We start from the raw sequence: 21,360 nt of genomic DNA on the forward strand, positions 1-21,360 counted from the left end.
GGAAATCAATTTTTTTAAATTCCTATTTTAAGATCTTATAATCAGCATTTAGTTTTCATTTTGCCAGTGATTCTTCTGATTAGTTAAGTTAGCCACTAAGGTTGTTTGTTTGCTTTTTTAAAAAACAGGTCAATAATGACAGATTTGTACTACCTCAGTCAAACAGATGGAGCAGGTGATTGGCGAGAAAAAGAAGCCAAAGATTTGACAGAGCTGGTACAGAGGAGAATAACTTACCTTCAGGTAAGAATTATGGAGAAAGTGTCCTTGAATAGAAATAAATTAAAGTAGGATTTCCTGAAGGAACATTTAATTCACTCTAATATAGAGCAGTGTGAGAGTACATAAGGCACCAGAAAAATATATGTATTTATCAGGGTTAAAGCAACTTCAGTGATTAAAATAATGAAATTAGTTTATTTAATATGTGTTTGGACATTAAGTAAGAGAGCATTTGGTAAGTTTTATAGATCAAATTTATTTGCTGTTTGTGTTCAATTTCTGTTGAAGTGCATTTCCAGTCACTTAGCTATGAGAAATTGCTATACCTTTCATCAATATACTTTCTGGTTTTATCATTTTTTACTAAATTAAAAAGAAGAAAATCTCTTTGGCTGTTCAGTATTTTGTCTAGATAACATTTTTCTCAGACTTTGAGGGAAATTTGTAAGGTATGTTCTTTTGGATTGAATCACATATGCAAATTCCCTAAGTCCATGGCCCATCAGTCACTACCTTTATGGTTAAAAGGACATAGTGACCATAGTATCCAGGATGTTATGCTTGGTTGTCCCATGGCAAATACTTTTCTGGTGACATCTTTAAAAATCATGGTACTACTGCAAGGGAGAAGGAAGTGCCCATTCAAACATGACCTTAGAGACACTTCATGTAGTACTTTTTCTGACATTGTGATTAGTTCTAATCAGAAAAAGTATTTAGAATTATTTTAAGAAGAGGTATGTTTGTTTGTGTGTATGTATGTGTGCCTTGGTGCACATATTGAGAAGCAAATTAATGTAGAGGTGCAGAACCCATGGCCTTCTAGAGGTTGTTGGACTCCCAACTCGCCATCAGCACCAGCCATCATACCCAATGGCCAGGTATGATGGGAGTTGTACTCCAGTAACATCTGGAGGACCTTCGGTTTTTTCATGTTGAAGAACATTTTAAGGAAGGCTTTTATGTTCAAGACTAAAACAATGGGCAAGATGATCTCCTGAGGGAGCATGATTTTCCAAATGAGGCTGCTCTATACATGTGCATGGGACGCAGGTTAAACCACAGAGCCTAGGACTTGCCGATCAGAAGGTCGGCAGTTCGAATCCCCATGACGGGGTGAGCTCCCGTTACTCAGTCCCTGCTCCTGCCCACCTAGCAGTTCGAAAAGACGTCAAAGTGCAAGTAGATAAATAGGTACCACTCCGGCGGGAAGGTAAACGGCGTTTCCGTGCGCTGCTCTGGTTCGCCAGAAGTGGCTTTGTCATGCTGGCCACATGACCTGGAAGCTGTACGCCGGCTCCCTCGGCCAATAAAGCGAGATGAGCGCCACAACCCCAGAGTCGGTCACGACTGGACCTAATGATCAAGGGATCCCTTTACCTTTACCTTTATACATGTGCATATTTAAATAATTTTTGAATGATATAGCTAAAGTGGCAAACTTATACTTGCTGACCTCAGAATAAGCCCCAGTGAACTCAATGGATCTTCTGAGTAGAACTATTGTAATTGCATTTTTAGGAAACATGCTTTAGGACTAAAGTGAGAGCAGCCACGGTCCAGAGGACTGAGAAGCTGGGGGTCCAGTGAGGTAGGCTGGGGTGTGGAGGTCTTTACACAGGACTTGTCGACATGAGAGACTGTCTGTTGTTAATGCTTAAGTCATAAAAAAATCAGTAATGCTAAGAATTTGCCAAATAATTGTCCGCAAATCATTAGCAAATGTATGCTTTAATAAGACATATCTGCTTTATATTAACATGTTGTACAATTGGCACCTCATTTTAAAATTTAAAGTAAACAATTGAAAAAAATTGAACTTTATTACATTCTTGGGAATATTTTGCATATTTCTTAAGGCAGTTTGTTGTAGTAGTTGTAGTATCATTTCAGTTTGCATCTTTATTGAAATGGTTACAAATCAGGAGACAGTTAAGCTGCAATTGCAAGCAATTTGAACTTGGTTTTGCCATGTTTGTGGTAATTTAAATCTTATCTCTAAACTTCTGCCTTATGATTCTAAACAAAGCAGTCAGTACTATGGAATTGTGACCATGTAAAAATTTGAAGTGCATTAGTTTTCAAAAGACACTAGACAACTCATGTAATACATTTTCCTTAAAAGTATTTAGATAAGATAAAAGCCATTGGAAAATGCTACTATTCCAATTTTAATATGCATATAGAGCAGTGCTCTCTAGGGATGATCACTTGAAAAAAAATGGAATTCTTACAGTGAATTCTTGTTTCTGAATTGGGCTGAAGGACATTCCTCTGAGAGGGGTGACATCTCCTGGTGGTGGTATCCTAGAAAGTTTACTGCCTCCTCTCCAGGGGGTGGGGTCATTCCTGTGAACCACCCTGAGATCTATGAATGAAGGACAGTATACAAATTTAGTCAATAATCCCACTCACCAGAGCGATTCTCTCTATTGCCACTGCTGGTTGGGTCTGACTTGCTCTCTTCAGAGGCTTGTTTTCTTGACTTGTTTTTTTGTTTTATTGCCAGCCTGAGCCGGCATAAAAGTTAATTACAACTTGATTTCATATTTTGCTAGGATTGTGACCATTCCAGTTGCTCAATTTTACTTCAGTATCAATTCATTATGGGTGGAGTCCATTTGGTATTCTTGTGCTCAGGGAAGGGCTTGGGCCAAAGCAATCAAACAATGCAAGTGATCCAGCTGAGGCTGATAGCTAATGGAAGAAGAAAGGTTATTTTTGCCATTTCCTCCTACTGTCTCCAGTGCTCCTGAAAATCAGCTCCAGAGAGTCGGGGAACCTTCCTGAACAAAGTAGAAGGTGGCATGGAATTTCCTCCTCTTCCCTTCCATTAGCAGATGCCACCACTGGTTCACTTATATTGTTTGTATGGCACGAACAACGTCAGATACAATTTAATAGTCTTCTTTTTCTCTTCATTAAGCTGAGTTCCTGCAAAACTGAAGTATCATAATGTACGTTCTCTGCAGAATTTTGAATTTCTAGTTTAAAGTGCCTTAAACAAAGGGTTATCAGAGTGTATTTGTTTCATTTATATTCAGTAAATAAAATTGAACCTATACATGTTAATTTTCATGTTGTATAAAGATCTGAAAAGTTCTTTCAATAGCATTTGAGCAGAAAATTTGGATTAGAAAATATTAGAAAAATGTCTGCTTACTTGAACAACTTTCATATACTCTAAAAGCTTTGCTTGAGTTTTTTAAAAAAATTAGAATACATGTGAATACCTTAAAACACGTTGAAAACTAGATACAGTCAGTGAGCTGGATCGTGGGTTCCCTCAATCCTGCTGTGCCACTTCAGCAGCTGGCCAGAGCCTGCCCAGCTGTCAGTCACCTGATGTTACTATGGCAAAAGGCAACCCAGTTTTCCTTTGTAGCATAGCGAATTATGCAGCAAAAGAAAAGCCAAGGATTGAAGTAACCATGGGGAACTTGGTAGCGAAGCTGATCTCAACAGGCTTTCTCTCACTGCTGATCTGCTGATCAGCTCATCAGCGCTGACAGCAAGCCTGCCGTGCAAATGCACAGTTTGGAGTGTTTTTTAATGCTCCTGATTGTGCACTGGCAGTTGTGTCTTCACCTGTGCCCCCTGCCCCACATCATATCACATCTGATGTCAGGTGTGGGACAGGTAGACATGCTTTGTGGCAAAAAGCCTTGTGAACAAAGTTGGCATCTTTGCCAGGCTTAATTAGGTCTGTAGGCCAGAGCTTTCCTGTTGCTGTTGTAATACATGATAATTCAAAAACATGCATTTCTCTTAAATTGTTTATTTGGGAGAAAGCATTCTGTATAAACTTAGCATTTCAATGAGTAGTGTTAGATATCTGGTATCTAAAAGATATCTAAAATAGATAGATATCTAAAAGAAGTTAACCTGAAAAAGAAGTTATCTTTGAAGTGCTGCAGTTAGTATTTATTTTATTATAGAATAATCATATCCCATTTATTCACCACTCAGGGCAGCTAGCGACATTTAAAATCAGTAAGAAATAGAATATTTTTTTTTTTTAGAAATAATAATAATAATAATCCAGCATTGCCCAAATGGAGATCTGCTTGGATAATGGGACTTCTTCCTCTCCTCTCCCCATACAGCACCACGTGCTTCCCCAGAATTGCTGTGGAGGGTCCCCCACCTTCTAAAACATGTGGGAGGCTGCAGGGAGGAGGACAGGAAGTGGAAGTCCTATTGTCAAAGTGGAACTCAGTTTGGATGCAAACCATAGACAAGCAGCAGCAGCTAAAACGTAGCTAATACATGCTAATTACTGTCAGTGCCCGTAGTGTTGATGACCAACACCAACCTCATACTTCACTGATCTACAAGACCACCTACAGGGTAACATCAAGGTCAGTAGTGAACACTATTTCCTGGGATATGACTTCTGGACATAGCTCAGCATCTGGTGGTCCAGATCTAGATCTGGCCCTGATTTGCTTTGGAGTGATCTAGTAATCCAAATATTTTACAGTGGTACCTTGGGTTACATACGCTTCAGGTTATAGACTCCACTAACCCAGAAATAGTACCTCAGGTTAAGAACTTTGTTTCAGGATAAGAACAGAAATCATGCTCCGGTGGCGTGGCAGCAGTGGGACGCCCCATTAGCTAAAGTGGTGCTTCAGGTTAAGAACAGTTTCAGGTTAAGTATGGACCTCCGGAATGAATTAAATACTTAACCCAAGGTACCACTGTACTTAACCCAAGGTACCACAGTAGTCCCATTCACTTGCATTGGGAAACCAAACCAGACACAACTATTAGGTTTTTACACACGAGTGCATCAAATTAGAAGAAAAGATAGCCCCCAAAAGAGTGGATTAACCCTGCTAAATTTTAGATAGGTAGGTCCAGGGGATTTTTTGCTAGGGGATTTATTTTTCAATAAAGAAAGTATTTTAAAAATACTGTACTACATTGGTGTATATATTTCACTGATATGTGCTTGTACACTGATTCTGGTATGTGTAAAGAATCATGAAATGTCTGGGGAAGGTTATTAACATGTTTCTTTGAGCCATGAAAAATGTGTTTGCTTGTGTGGCTATGCATTTAAAACTTTTAATTTTCTAAAACTGGCACTTTGCCAATAGTACCCAAAGTAATATGGAACAAAATAAATAGAAACAATACAGTATTGTTAAACAACCTCACTAAAACCTAATACAAACAATTAGATAGTGCAAAGCAGACAGCAAAAGGAATCCCATCTATTCTCTACCTGAGATGCAACCTTCTTGTATGCAGAGTATGCACCGTGCCATGTGAAGTATGGCTTCCTAAAATGAGTCATGTTGGTAATAATCCAACTCAGTTCATTTTTGTAGGAAGTGAAAAACATGCCTCTGACCTGGTACAAATTTCCATGGGGGTGGGTATAATGTACAATAGAAAGTGGTATTGCAAAGACAAAGTACAGTGGTACCTCCAGTTACGAACTTAATTTGTTTCGGAGGTCCATTCTTATCCTGAAACTGTTTCTAACATGAGGCGCACTTTCGCTAATGGGGTCTTCCACTGCACGTGCGTCTTCGGCATGCGACTTCTGCTTGCACCTCGGGGCAAAGTTTGCTACCAGGAGACCTACTTCCGGTTTAGCGGAGCTTGTTACCTGAAGCGTTTGCAAGGAGGACGGTACGTAACACGAGGTTCCACTGTACCTTGTGTCTTAGAGGAGAACAGACTGTAGACAAGAGGATAGGTGGTGCAGGAAAGGTAGATAAATGTTAAATGAACAGTTGGATTTTAAAGTGTCACCCAGGAAGAACTGGAAAGGACAAGAAGTCCATGACTACAGCCGAATCAACCAAAATTCCTTTTCTTAATTGCTGCCTATATTTGTTTTTATTTTAACTCGATTTATTTAATACCCCATTTGTATTGTCTTCCCCAGAAAACTGTTGTTCAATTTTATTCTCATAGCAGTGTTTTAGACTAGGTTAGGCTGAAAGATGGTAACTTGCTCAAGGTCAAGCAGTGAGCCTTATATTTGCATGGTAATTCTAACCCATTCACAAATGGTGGAGTTTGGCAATTGCAAGGGGGAGGCCTTCAAAATTTCAGGGAGCACATAACTCGTGGCAAGAGTGGTACTTCCCTCTCATTTTTGCTGCTGGCCATTTTACTCTCCGCTCCCCAATGCTATCAAATGATGCAGTTTCCAAGCATTCTGGGTAAAATATTGGCACCAGTGGCTGCTGAGAAAATCTCTGTTTCCATAAATAATAACACTAAAATAATGGCGGAAGGGAGAGATCACAAAATGACCTCAGTTCAGGAGTTTTGCATTCTCAAGTTTAAGACAAAAGTTTTTTTCAGAGAACTTTGATTTCAGCACTGTTGGATTGGGATTTTGAGCTTGGGTCTCCTTGATCCAACTCCAGCTTTTATTAAACCAATTCTCACTTCATGTTGTACCACAAACTCAAGTAATCCCCTCCATTATACATCAGATCCTTAACGTCCTTTTTGAAAACTATGATGTGCCTGTGTGTGTGTGTGTGTGTGTGTGCGCGCGCATATCTGCATTTGTGCATGTGTGTGAGAGAATGTTAGTATGTGCATGTATGTTTTCCTACTCTCCTGGACCTTCCATTGTAATAGTCTCCAGAGAGGGTAGCATCCAGGTCTGTATCTGCTGAACAGATTCTTGAGACTCCTTAAGGACCAGCAAATTTCAAGCTTATGCCACAATAAATGTGTTAGTCTTTAAGCCACAAAGCTCTTTGTTCTCCTGGACTTGTCTTTTTATTCATACATCTGTTTCTTTGTCCTTGATATACAAAAATTAACATACAAACAATTAACATTTGTTTAGTGTTAACAATACAGACAGAATTGCAGTAGGATGGGTGGGTGGTTATGAATGTTCACTGAAGCAAGCTAAGAAATTTGGAAACTAGCCATCTTCAATGGAGAACATTCCACTTTCAAAGCAGTACTGGTGGCACGTGAGCATTGAGACCAAAAGTTATAATGCTGATGAATTCAGAAATAAAACAGTAATTTAAAATCATAAAATCATTTTATTTTATATTAGCTTAGTGAAGAATGTACATAAAATTTTGACGGAGCAGAAGTCTATTCCTGTATCTGCATATGAATTATGATAATTGCTATATAATTTATGATAGTTCTCATTTGCTCTGAAAAAATTATTTCTTTTGTGTCTATAATGTCTTCATGTCTACTTTCTCATTTGTAGAACCCTAAGGATTGTAGCAAAGCCAAGAAACTAGTTTGTAATATCAACAAAGGCTGTGGTTATGGTTGCCAACTTCATCATGTAGTCTACTGCTTCATGATTGCATATGGTACTCAAAGGACGCTAATTTTGGAGTCACAGAACTGGCGATATGCTACCGGAGGCTGGGAGACTGTTTTCAGGCCAGTGAGTGAGACATGCACAGACAGATCAGGAAGTACTACTGGGCACTGGTCAGGTAAGTCCCATTTCATTACAGCTATTTTTCTTTCTTGCATAAGGGGCATGTTAAGAGAAATCTGATAACATTTCAGTCCCAATTACCATTTGGGACGCAGTCTGCCTTTCCATTGTAGAGGAAAGATAATTTCTGTTAGGAAATAAAAGCAATGGAAAGAAGAAAAATGAATATTATCAGGTGGTTTGAGAATTTCCTCGGATCGCCCCATGCTTACTTGGCTGTTCTGATGTTTTTATCAATTGCTCAGACACAGAAAGTTGTATTCAACAGTGTGTGAATGGACTTCTCTGCCTGCGAAACAAATCTTTTCTTCTCCCCACACACCCCAAATCTGTTTCAGAGGTTTGGGGAGCCCCTTCAGTCAGATTTGGAGGGCACAGAGGAGGAGAGGAAGGGGGATGTTCCATTGAACAAGCAAAAGTCTGCTTATTTAGCGTTTGACCTTCTACTCTGGGTAGTATCATTCTTCTCATAGCAATTCAGATAATCTACTGGTCAAAAGAGTAGAGAATGGAGAGTTTTTTTTAATGATCTAAGGTACTGTTTCATGAAGCTAAGCCTTGTGATATAAGACTGAAGTCCAATGCTCTAACTCTGGTTCATCAGATGAAGTTGAGAAGCTCACAGATGAGCATACAAGAGATATCCCTTGTTTTGGTCACATCATTTGAAAAGAAGATGTGTACCGTCAGTGAATGTTATGTCGTCTGGGTTTTTTTTTTTAAATAAAAAAAAACTTTGGCTGGTAGCCAGTCATGTTATCAACAGTATCTAGGCTAGCCTTCAACCCTTATTCTCTTTCTAATTGAATAGCTATATTAGGCATGTTGGCTGGAATCCAAAAGGCAATGGCGAGAGCCTTTCTGTATTCATTTGTATCAAAACAGGGTCACTTATTGCACCAAAGAAATACATTGCTGAGAGCTGTTTATATATAAACAGTTTAAGAGATATGGGTAGGAATCTCAGCCTAGTATGGCATAGCAAATATTTAAAAGCATATTAGATATACCAGGCGTAAACATCTTGGTTGTCTGATCTTTGTTTGGATCTGATTGTGCTTCCTCTATACTTTATAGTTTTACTTCTGCAGAGATTGATCTTGTTGATAAAAAGCTGTGATGAAATTTCTCCTCTTGGAATTTTGTTCAAAAAGTAGCTCTGGGTTATCATCTGAACTACCAGGTGCTTGGCTGAAAATCAGTTACACTGAATACTTTATCTGGCGTATAAGAGTTCCAGTTTGACCTATGTTTTTGTTAGATGACTTGTAGCTTTTTAACAAATGTTCCAGTCCTAGAATCCTGGCTTCTTCCTTCTTTCTTATTTAGGGCCACACTTCAAAGTGATATTAGCCACATAGTTCCATCCATAATTGAAGGGAGTCTTTTTGTTTTTGTTTTGACCAGTAGCCAGTGTGGAGGTTTAAATCAGATTGGGATCCTGGTAGAGAAAATAGGGGCTCTAACTCCCTCCCCCTCTCACAAATACATACTGCAGCCTGATCTAGATCAAGGTCACCACACCTGAAATTTGCATTGCCCAAAAGGGGTGGTTTTGGGTTATACAAACTGCGGGTGCAGGGACCCTGATGTGTTTCAGCCCACAGTGGGGAGGGCAAAAGGGTGAAAGCCACATTCTTTGTACATTAGGGTCCTGGTCTGGTTCAGGTCTCATGCTATTTGCTCCCAAACTCTTTGCATTTAATTTTTAATTTATTAAATTTCTATATCACCCTTCATCTGAAAGTCATAGGGTAGTTTACAATATAAAAATATATAGCATAATTTTTGGATTGGATAGCCATCTGTCATGGATGCTTTAGCTGAGATTCCTGCATTGCAGGGGGTTGGACTCGATGACCCTTGAATCCCTTCCAACTCTACGATTCGATGATTTGATAAATAACAAACAAAAACAATACCATCAGTTTAAAAGACCATTGATTTGTTTTAGAGCAGATATACACGACTAAGGGGTCATCCAAACTTACCTTTGTTCTACACTTTCTAGTCATAGGTCTGCACTTTCCAGGTCGGTGACGGAATGGTTTGCTTGTTTTTGTCCCAGCGCTTTTACTACTGAATTGTTACAAACAGCAATCTGAGGGGAAAGCCCATTGCTGTTTGCTCCAATTCAGTGGTACAATGTGGGGTTTCCTGGGGAAAGTGCTGGGGATAAATCAATCAATCAATCAATCAATCAGACTGACTTGGAAAGCCCAGACCTTTTGCCTAGACACACGGCAGAAAAGGAAGTGTGGATGAGCCTGAACATTGCATGTAATTTGGCCCAAAGTTGCAGGAAGTCTTTCAGAAACACCTTTTTACACTACTTGAGTACTTGATAATTAGCTACTTACTTTGAGCCAATTACTGGTTTGTTTCGAGAAGTTCAATATGAGTCAAGGAATCTGAGATACTTTAGAGTTGGATTTAGCTGCTTCTCTGAAACAACGCTCTCTGAACCGGTTTCCAGGTTCGGTTTCAGGTTCAATTCGACTCTCTGAATTAGACTGCCGGATCCTCCAACTGCGAAACATCAGTACATGTAAGGTTATAAAAATGTGTGTGTGTGTGTGTGTGTGAGAGAGAGAGAGAGAGAGAGAGAGAAATTCATTTTAAAGATGATTTGGAGTGAGTGAACAACATGCAACTTGTATTGAATTCATAATTTCACACTGATAACATTTCCTTCTTGTTTGTGATTTGCTTGTTAGTGATTTGGGTTAGTGCCAGTTGGAAAGAGGCTTCTGTTCTCACCAGGGCTAATGGAGAGCAAATGGTGGCTTGAGCTTGTGTTGGCAGCTGACAAATGATCAGATGTAAAATTATGCATTAGCATACTTATGGAGTTCTTGGCCTCTCAATCCCATGAGAACAAGTAATCTTTCACTGAGGGCAGCCAGTGGTATACTCAGGTTTGCTTCGTCTGTGCAATTATAGTGAATCTGTTCATTGTCCATTCATCTGTTGATTGAACTTCCAGGACTATAAAGTTCCAGGGCACATGCAGAGTGTCATCTGCAGAGAGTGCCTTATTGTCATAGTGAATCTTACTCTCTTATTTTGGGCTGAATGAACTGCTGCACAGTTCAAACAAGACCACAAATAGAAAGCAGTTCTTTACTAGACTGCTCCCCTAACCATACAGGTGATTAAATTATATAGCAGGGTTTGTAACAGTCTTAAGATGGAATGTGGGAATTGTTAAAAGGACTTGCTTTGCTGTCCTTGGTACAAAAAGGCACCAAAAACATCAGGGGCAGAGAAGCTTAGGCGTTCTCCCTCTGAAAAGAGTAGAATCATAGAATCATAGAATCATAGAGTTGGAAGAGACCACAAGGGCCATCGAGTCCAACCCCCTGCCAAGCAGGAAACACCATCAGAGCACTCCTGACATATGGTTGTCAAGCCTCTGCTTAAAGACCTCCAAAGAAGGAGACTCCACCCCACTCCTTGGCAGCAAATTCCACTGTCGAACAGCTCTTACTGTCAGGAAGTTCTTCCTAATGTTTAGGTGGAATCTTCTTTCTTGTAGTTTGGATCCATTGCTCCGTGTCCGCTTCTCTGGAGCAGCAGAAAACAACCTTTCTCCCTCCTCCATGTGACATCCCTTCATATATTTGAACATGGCTATCATATCACCCCTTAACCTCCTCTTCTCCAGGCTAAACATGCCCAGCTCCCTTAGCCGTTCCTCATAAGGCATCGTTTCCAGGCCTTTGACCATTTTGGTTGCCCTCCTCTGGACACGTTCCAGTTTGTCAGTGTCCTTCTTGAACTGTGGTGCCCAGAACTGGACACAGTACTCCAGGTGAGGTCTGACCAGAGCAGAATACAGTGGCACTATTACTTCCCTTGATCTAGATGCTATACTCCTATTGATGCAGCCCAGAATTGCATTGGCTTTTTTAGCTGCCGCGTCACACTGTTGGCTCATGTCAAGTTTGAACCTAGCAGTTAGTTCAGTTTTGTATTCTTCAATCCCTGTGATGCAACCTGAGCAACATTTTATTTTTTGCACCAAAAATGGCCTAACAGTAGCCTAACCTTATAAGGACCCATAGTTGAAGATCTTCCTTTGCACAACTAAGAAAGTCTAGCATGAATTAATGGTGACAGGAAGATGCCCTAGTTATGTTGAGTACTTGTGTTTGGAGTTCTGAAGCAGGGTAGCTTGAAACGTTATAGCTTGAGAAGTGTTTTCAGTGTGCTTAAGTTTCTCTGTGTTCTGAGGCAAGACTTTTGTGGGAAATGCCAAAGCTTCCATCACCAGAGCTTCAAGTATACCCAACTGGAAAGAGATAGTCTTGTGCTGTGTGCCCTGTCATTTCAAGCTTCCTGTCTGGAGTTTATAGACAGGTGTTGATGTGATTGAGTTTAGGTGTAAGGTTAGGGTCACCCCCAGTCTCTTATTCTACAATGTGCCTGGCAGTGCAAGGGGGCATTTTTAAAGTGTGTTTTTCTTCTCCATTGAATTGAGTGGGAGATATTTTCCTCCTGTCAGCTCTTGTCACTCAAAATCTATTTTGCAAGGAAAACTTCAAAACATGGGGGTGGGTGGGATTGTGTTTTGCTCCTCTCAGAAAGCAAAGTATTCATATTCAAATATATTAACTTCTTTCTTCCTGTTTCTCTGAAGTAATGAAACTTTGCAACTTAACTTGTGCACACAATAAATAGTTATAACGATCTATGCCAATGCACATTCGATTAGTTTTCCTTTTGCTGTTTCTACGTAGACAAGAGCAGTGTGAGTTCAGAGGCAGTGAGCCCGGCCTCACTGGGGGCCAACAGTGTGCAATTACCAATAAAGACAGGGCAACAGTTTGGGATTAAAATGGCCACAATTTTATTGGTTACAAGATGTAAGAAGGCTTTTGGCAATAGGCACTTGATATGTATCCTGAATCAGCCTAGCCTGATTACTTGCTGATTGCCCGTCATGGTCGATCCTGAGTTAAAGGATCCCCCCATGATGCAGATCAAATGGGGAAGACCTGCTAGGCTGCCATTTGGGAAATTTTATGGCCTGTTAGTCCATGTCTGGGCCTCCGGACAAAACTTTTCCCATGGTCCATTGCCGACTGCATTGCCCACTCACAGTATAGCAGGTATGTAAGATGTGGAAGTGGACCTGAGTGAAGACAGGCTCCCCCAAGTCTTCCTCCAAACCCATTCCCCCTAGACTGGCTATGATTGGCCGATTTGAATTTAAGTTTTGGTGGGACTTCCCAGAGCACCCTGCAACTGGCCAAGATTGTTCACAGTGCCGGCAGCCACATGGGTAAGGACACCTGGCTCCCCTGAGTCTGCACCAGTCTTCAATGACTGCCATTGATGATATGGTAAGTGGTCCTTCTAATAAGTATGCAAAGGGACAAAAATTAAGAACTCCTTTAAAATTTGTTTTAGTATTTATATTCCTTATGCAGTGCTCTTTCATTGTGTTAACTTGCAGTCAATGACATTAAACAGCAGTTACTAAATTGTTTGTTCCTATCAAGCAGAGTGTAGTGCATTTATCTTCATACTAATGAACTGAACTGTCCCTGTTGGAAAATTTTAATTAATTTTGATTAGTAATTATTTAAATATGTTCAAAGCCTGGAATGGATGAAACAATTTATATAGTTACCTAGTGTGAAAATAATTAAGCGGTTTATCTGTGTATTAAGAGGATTTTTATTTTTAAGTGCCATTGTTGATGTCTTTTCTATTTATGTACACTAGTCATTTGTGTGTATTCCAGTGGCTAATTAAATCACTTCTAGTATTAAGGGAAATAGCATGAATTCTAATAGGGTATTTGACTGTAATCCTTCAGCATTTAATGAGGTAGCACCCCCCCACCGCACTTTGTAGTCTTCTGGCAAAGAATCTTGGGATTTTTCCTATGAAGTTCAAGCTGGGTATTTCTAGAGAGTTGAAAAGACAACAGTTATGGTTAGATCTGTTGATCAACTTTAAGTGATAAAACAGCCAGAAAGACAAGTATATTTATATGGGAGTCCATCAACATTTCTAAAGTAAAACATTTCACCTGCCATTCCCAGTGGGGTTCAGGTGTGGACAGAGGGTTGACTAGCCTGGATGGAGGCAGGACCTCCTCTGCATCATCATGCCGACACAAAGCATGCCAAAACCAGGGGCAGAGTCAGCAAATTATGCAAACATGCACAGTCCTCTTTGGATTTTCATCACTTCTCTTGGGTCACACTGTAGGGCTAGTTGGTTTCTGAGGAACTGAGTCTTATCATCATCATCATCATCATCACAACTGATTAGTTATAGTTGGCAGGTTTTTTTCACTTTCTCTGTACTACACACAGTGGAATGTTGGAACTAGTGCAGAAGTGCCTTCTTAAACAGTTGGCAAGTTGGTTCTTTGTACAATTTTGAGCCACTAACGTGCCATTTTACTATCTAAATTCTGATCCTAGCAGACAGTTTATGTAATCCAGGCCAGCCCTCGTGATGTATGGCTTTTTCACTGCTTATGTTTAGGAGGTCAGTTAAACTTCTTACAAGTCTTTAAGGTCTCTAAGCTATTGTAGCGTGCTGTGAGTTTGGTAGTACTTTGTTTTTCAGTTTGTATTGCATGCTGTACTGATATCCTTGGGGAGGAAGAACAGGATATATTGTAAATTATTTGAAATAAACAAACTGGTAGGTTAGAATCTGATTGCTAGAGTAAAAGGATTGTATAGATGGAGGTGCTGAACCCTGCTTATGCCTGCAGCTTACCTCCCAGCAGACTGTCCCCACACTCTGCTCCTCTGCATCTGAATTCAAACACATTACTAGATATTAGCTCAATTCAGAGATTTTGGAAATTTTGCCCTCTTCTGCTTTAGTTTTTCAGATTTTCTTTTGTCTTACATTTGCTGGTTTTAAATTTTGCTTGGGTTGTGCAAATGAATTTTAGTCACATCACACTGGAATCTTTTTATAAATAGTGGTTAAAATATTGTAAATAAAGGGAATGTATAGAGTAAAATCTTGACTGTCGGCTAATGGAATGAGAAATGAAGGAGGAACAAATGTTATCAGCCCCATGGAGCAGAAAATGGAAAAATATAAGAATACTCCTATACAAATTAATGCATCTTTACCCTTAACTGTGGTGGGGTCCAGATGGGCATGGCACATCTTATTTCAAAAAATATGCTGTAAAAGTTTATGATGAATTGCAGCAAGAAAGTTCAGAGATTTTGAACTTACCCATTCAAGTAAAAGGAGTAAAGATTCCAGTTGTCTATAGGGTCAGCTAATTTTGAAGAGTGATGTACAAAATATTGTCACATGATCTAGGTGATTTGAAAAGCTAATTTAAAAGCTAATTTCAGAATGTTGACCTTCCAAGCTCTTGCTCTTCTCCCAAAAATAAAGGTATTATTCTAATGTGGAATGCCTGTTAACCTACAATGCGAAGTAATACATGCTGTGATCACACACAGCCCTCCAATTTTCCTAACCTGTATGCTAGAAACAAACCAAAATGACTTATGGCTTTATCTCTGATCTTTTCACTTATGTCGTTATGTGTTGAGCTGAACTTTTTGAACATGAAATGTCAGATGGGCTTACCTGTATCTGGTACTAGATGTCAAGTACTCTTCACATTGATGATAATTAGAGGAAACACCTCATGAATATCAAGCTCTCGAAGTGTTTCATGTAGATCGATTGTAGGGAATATAGCCAACAAGCCTAATTGGGCCCGCCAAGCCTCTGAATGTGTCCTGCTAGGTCATTTTGGACAATCCATGTCTTAAAGCCCACAGTTGTCACCTGACATGATATCAGATCTGTTATTGCCAATCTAAGCATTAGGATCAGGGGTAAATAATTGATCTCTAATCTTAATGCTATGTGATTAATTCTAGAACTGGAGAGAAGGCTCTGTCGCCTCTTTAAAAGGCAGCAGGCACAGACTTTTCTCAGAACTTAGCTTTGAGGTCCCATAGTGTTAAAAGCAGATATAACAGAAATGCTGCCTGTTTTTTGCCAATAAAAAGAAATTCTTTCTTTGTATTCCTGGCTTGAGTTCAAGCTGCAGTTTGAACTTTGAAGCACCTGACATTATATGAATGGCATCAGGTGATTGACTCATTTGTCAAAATTGCCCATGGATCTTCCCCTTATGTGTGTTGATACAATGGTACACTTTGGATTATTTACTTTTGACGTTCTAATAGCAACGGAGAAGGGGAGACTTGCAGTGTTGGTTTTGGAGCTCCTATGCTCTCTTTGTAGATTGAAGTCAACTTTTGGTTTTGCTCATTGGGGCTGTTGTCCTTGTAAATCAGAGGAGAGTGCATGTGCAGCAGTGACTGATGACTTGGAATATTTTTTTCCTTTATCTCTCATCCCAAAATTAAGTAATACATCACAACATAGGTACAAAGCATCACTACTGTTACCTGTCTTGGGTACCTCCCATAACAATACTTACAATCAGATTTCTAACAGCTATCTGTGATGCGACATAACCTGATTTCCAATACTGGAAGCAGACAATAGAGTGTTTTGAAGATTGAAGGTTACTTAATGGGCACCTCCTTTCATGTAGTATTGGAAGCCGCCCAGAGTGGCTAGGGAAACCCAGCCAGGTGGGTGGGGTATAAATAATAAATTATTATTACTATTATTATTATTATTACTTAGTAGACTCCATTTTTTTTTCCATTGATAGCTGAAAACTATTCATAAACCTGTTCTCTCTATATTTTAGCTAGCTGCTGATCAGTTACCAGTCCATAAGACAATCCAGTCTATTATAGCATTACCGCTAGGAGCATTTGGTGAGTGCCTTTCGAATGTCCCAGTACATAGTCTACCATATGACCACTATATACCTGTTTGCTTTAAGCTCTAGGTGTGTAAGCTGAGTTCTGAGGTTACTGAGGTAAAACTTTCCTTCACAAAAGTGAAGTTAACTTCATCGTAAGAGGCATTTAAATTATTTTACTTGGCCAGTTCCTATGATGCTTATGAACTACAGTTTGCTCATTAGAAATGATGGCAGAATAAAGCTTACATATAAGTGAGAAAATAAAAACCCTAAAAGACTTTATTCAAACTTTCTGTGTAGGATTTTTTTCATTTATTTTCTCACCAGTATTGCCATCAAAGAGTTTGAAAAATGTGTTGTGTAGGAAAGATTTTCCTCCCCCCCCCCCCAGCTTTTCATTATGTGAATCATGGTGATAGGAATCAGGGGCCCTGCTTCTGGTCTTCCCATAGAACACAGTGAGAGCAGCATGCTGGACTAAATGGATCTTTAGTCTGATCCAGCAGGGACCTTCTTATGGTCTTAATTATTGTGTACATGGAATAAAAGGCAAAAGCTTTTTCTTCTGCACCTCTGAAGCTATTTGCGATTGTGTTAAATCATTCACATTAGTTTATCCTTTTCATCTGTTCTTTAAAGAACAAGCATTCAGTGTTAGTGTTAATAGTGTAAAGCTGCTGGTGGGGCGTCTCCAACTGAAAAGGTTAACAAAAGGGAAGCGTCTCATAATTTGACTGAAGTTCTGCGCTCTGCAATGATAATTCTTAGCATGAAGGTTGTGTCTGCAATTCCTGTTCTTCCTATGTCAGTGTGGCAGGAGGAAGCAGTAGAAGAGTTCTCGCTGTCTTACATAAAGTATAAATCAGGTATGATATGTATAAAGATCTTGTGCAGATAGACAACAGCACACGCTTGCAATGCTGCCATTATTTTAAAGATCAATCAGAAAATCAGCATTGGAACACTTTAAATCATAATCCTATACACAGATTTCCTGGGAGCAAGCCCCAGTAACCATTATGAAGCTTGCTTCTGAGTCGACATATATAGGATTGTGCTGTGAGCCTGTAAGCATGCAGTTGCGATTTGATTAAATCTCCAGTAGGCTTGTAAATACTAAAAATTCATGAGAAAAAGTTTACATCATGACTGAATAGCATTAAGAAAGAAGATTTAAGCTTCATACTCCTAGCAGTAGGAAGTGCATTAATGTTTTTGTTAAAATATTCCAAAGAGAACTTCAATAGTAAGATGTGATAATTACAATTAAGTTTGAAGAGGAATGAAACACTTTTCCATTAGTGCTCAATAATAGTGGTCTAATTGTTCCATTGAAAAACTAAAGCTTGTTCCATGACAATTAATGGATATTAATTGAGTGGATAATTGACTAGATTGTATTTTTCAGCTACTGTTCAGGATGCATATAACTTTTTTTTTAAAAAAAACTCACTGCAGAAGCATGTATAGTGGTACCTCTAGATATGAATGGGATCCGTTCTGGAGCCCTGTTTCCATCTAGAAGCAAACGTAACTAGCGATGGCACATCTGCACACGCGTGCGTCGCTTTTCGCCGCTTCTGACATCATTTTGAGCGTCTGCGCATGGGCAAGTGGCAAAACCCGGAAGTAATGCGCTCAGTTACTTCCGGGTTGCCGTGGAGCGCAATTCGAACGTGCTGAACTCGAAGTGTATTCAACCCGAGGTATGACTGTACTCCCAACCTGATTATCTGAACCCTAGAAGGAGTAACCTTCAATTTCCTGATTTCTTAAAATCATCGTAATTTTTTAATTTTGTTTTCCTGAATGCAATTGCATGCATGTTTTGTCAGGACTATCAGCCAACCCTGTCTAACCATTTTGCCACCAGCTCATAGGTCCTTACACTGCAGCATGAGCTGAGAGAAGGCTCCTAGCTCAAGGCCTCCAGCTGCGCTTTATTTAATGGGCAGCCAGGACCAAAACAGGCAGAGGGGGAAATTGGACAGTTCTAAAAGATTTGTGTAGTTCCAAAGTTCATGTCATTCAAAAGTTGCACTTTGCTAGGTGATGTAAAAGTGACTGTCAGTATGAAAAGTAAATTACATGGTCCTGACTCTCCAAACACCCCAGACTCTGACCAAGCAAATTTATTTCTCCCCTTTCTCCCAAATACAGTGGTATGTGGGGGTTACAAACTCCCCTAACCCGGAAGTAGTACCTTGGGTTACAAACTTTGCCCTGGGACGCAAACAGAAGTTGCACAGCAGCAGCGGGAGGCCCCATTAGCAAAAGCGCACCTAAGGTTAAGAACGGTTTCGGGTTAAGAACGGACCTCTGGAATGAATTAAGTTCGTAACCCGAGGTACCACTGTACTCTGTGCAGACTCCACTGCTATTCTCCACAGGATATTCACCAATATTTATAGTTTGAAGGATAAAATTACTGAATTTGAGCTTCAAAAAGAAGGAAATCCATCTAGATTTATCACTATAATGAGAGTCAACAACATTTCGACCCCAAAAATGCACTTGGGAAGTATGCTGCAGTGTAAGGACCTATGAGCTGTTGGCGAAAGTATTAGACAGGGTTGGCTCTGAAGATCCCTCTTCACTCTAAATGGAAACAAGCTCTTCTTACCAATCAAGTATCAGCCCACAACCACCACCACTGCGACACGCATTCCAAGTTCTGAGGATTTCCTCCCACTGTGTGTAGGCTATTAAATGTCATGAAATGTGCCCCTGAGCAAGAAAACCTTTATGTGCACATGCCTAGCATGCCTACCACATCCATGTTCTTAGTGATGGCATATGCCCTATTGCAGACCTGGACTCGTCTTCCACCCATTTATGTTTTTCCCAGCAAGTGAATTGGTGATTTTGTCACTAAGCAGCTTGGCTGTCAGTGATCCTTGCCCTATGCCATGTCAAACTATGTAAGTTGTAACTAATAAAGTTGTAGCTGTTTTAACCCATTTTCTGTCTTGATATAATTCTTTCCCTTCCATTCCACCCTGCTACATGTTGTGGAGCAATTATTTACAAATTCTTTTTGAGTTTTCAGTTTCTATCTTAATTATTTCCAACAGTAGGCATGGTGAGAAATATACTAAAGTTAAATTGTTTCTTTCAGAACATCCAGTTGGGAATGTGTCTCATTAGACCAGTCCATCTCTGTATTAAATCAATTATTTTGATATTTACAAAGTATGATAAATTATTTCTAGCATCTTCTGTTTAAGATTTAATTTTCCTTCTCATGTTAATGTGGTATAATGAATATGTGTTATTTCTGAAGGGCCAGTGTTTTTTTTCCTTCATTTTTCATTATATGCCCAAGAATAAATGATTCTGGGAGTATGCTATTTTTCAGATAATCATTTACAGTGTCTGCTAAGTGAAGAAATCTTAGGAATAGTTGTCAGGCAGTAAATCACCCCTTCAAATGAGTACTTTTATATTGGCATTTTTTAAGCTGTGGTAATTTATGTGTTTCCTTTGTGTAGTAGTCAGTTATTATTTTGGTGCTAGGTATCAGAAGTTTCACATGCAGCTCTTTGGGGCTCCTAGTTAAGTATATTGTACTTAATCTCCATATAGAGTAACAGTGAAGCAGTTCAGGCCTTCAGCATCCATAAGGATGTTGGCCAGATCAGTTGAAAACAGCCTTTCAAATGGATTTCCTTCTGTCCGCCCCCCCCCCCCGCCCCCCAATTGATCCCCATCATGGTATGGATTCTTCTTAGGGGTGCTTTTAACCGTAGTTGTCTACAACAAAAATATTTTTTTAAAAAAAATATGCACACATCATGTCTATGCATATTGATTTGCCATGTACATTTAGATGTTCACTGATGCATAATTGCCACTGTCCCAATGGGTGCCTCATTGTTTTTCTTTTTTCTGAAGTATTTAATTGTGTAAATGGTTTGTTCCTAGACACCACCTATATGCACTAAGGTTGAAATCCTAACCATGCCTAATCAGAACTCAGTTGGACTTGTTTCTTTGGGGTTAGGATTGCAGCCTTAATCTGCTTCCTACAATGAATTTTAAAAACCAGTGGAATACATTGTTCATTGTTGTTTTCATATGAAAATAAGCTACCCTTTTGGTTACCTGTAGACTTTATCTGTGTTCCTCAGTTAAAAGTCCAAGCCTCATTGTCAAAGTGAGTGGAACCACCAAGATTTGACTGCTCATTTTGACCACCCACCTGCCCTTTAAACATATGTTATTTATTTATTTATTTATTTATTTAATAGCATCTAAACCAATGGAACACATAATTCATTGTTGTTCTTTTTCACATGGCAAGAATACATTGGCACTAAAAAGGATTTAAAGCTGCCAAACAGGAATTAGCTTGAGCATTATGCTTCTGGATACCCATACAGTGGTACCTTGGTTCTCAAACTTAATCCGTTATGGAAGTCCGTTCCAAAACCAAAGCATTCGAAAACCAAGGCACACTTTCCCATAGAAAGTGATGCAAAATAGATTAATCCATTCCTGACTTTAAAAAATAACCCCTAAAATAGCAATTTAACATGAATTTTACTATCTAACAAGACCATTGATCCGTAAAATGAAAGCAGTAGACAATGTACTGCGGTTACACAATCAATCCATCAGTAGCTGAACAGTCACAAAAACAAGAGCCGCAAAAACAAAAATGCAAAATAAATAGCAAAAACAGACAGACCTCAGCGTAGCACTCAAAATGGAAGTGTGACACTCAAATTGGAAGTGTAACACGCAAAAATGGAGTGTGTTCGGCTTCTGAAAAAAGTTTGCAAACCGGAAAACTTATTTCCAGGTTTGCAGTGTTTGGGTTCCAAGTTGTTTGAGTACCAAGGTGTTTGAAAACCAAGGTACCACTGTATATGACTATTTT

At 39.4% G+C, this 21,360-nt stretch overlaps 1 protein-coding gene across 2 annotated transcripts in view; it reads left to right on the forward strand.

Moving 5' to 3' along the window:
- Positions 1 to 21,360, forward strand: part of FUT8 (fucosyltransferase 8) — a 74,162-nt gene that overhangs the window by 38,441 nt on the left and 14,361 nt on the right. Inside the window, exons 5-7 of one of the 2 annotated variants that reach the window (XM_083432845.1) lie at positions 129 to 243; positions 7,439 to 7,676; positions 10,158 to 10,229. In XM_083432845.1, the coding sequence (XP_083288971.1) occupies positions 129 to 243; positions 7,439 to 7,676; positions 10,158 to 10,229 (425 nt within the window). The remainder of the gene's footprint in view (positions 1 to 128; positions 244 to 7,438; positions 7,677 to 10,157; positions 10,230 to 21,360) is intronic. The other variant, XM_083432846.1, reaches the window with a different exon arrangement.

Source organism: Podarcis tiliguerta, assembly GCF_965153285.1.
Source record: "Podarcis tiliguerta genome assembly, chromosome: 1".
NCBI classification, from domain to species: Eukaryota; Metazoa; Chordata; class Lepidosauria; order Squamata; family Lacertidae; genus Podarcis; species Podarcis tiliguerta.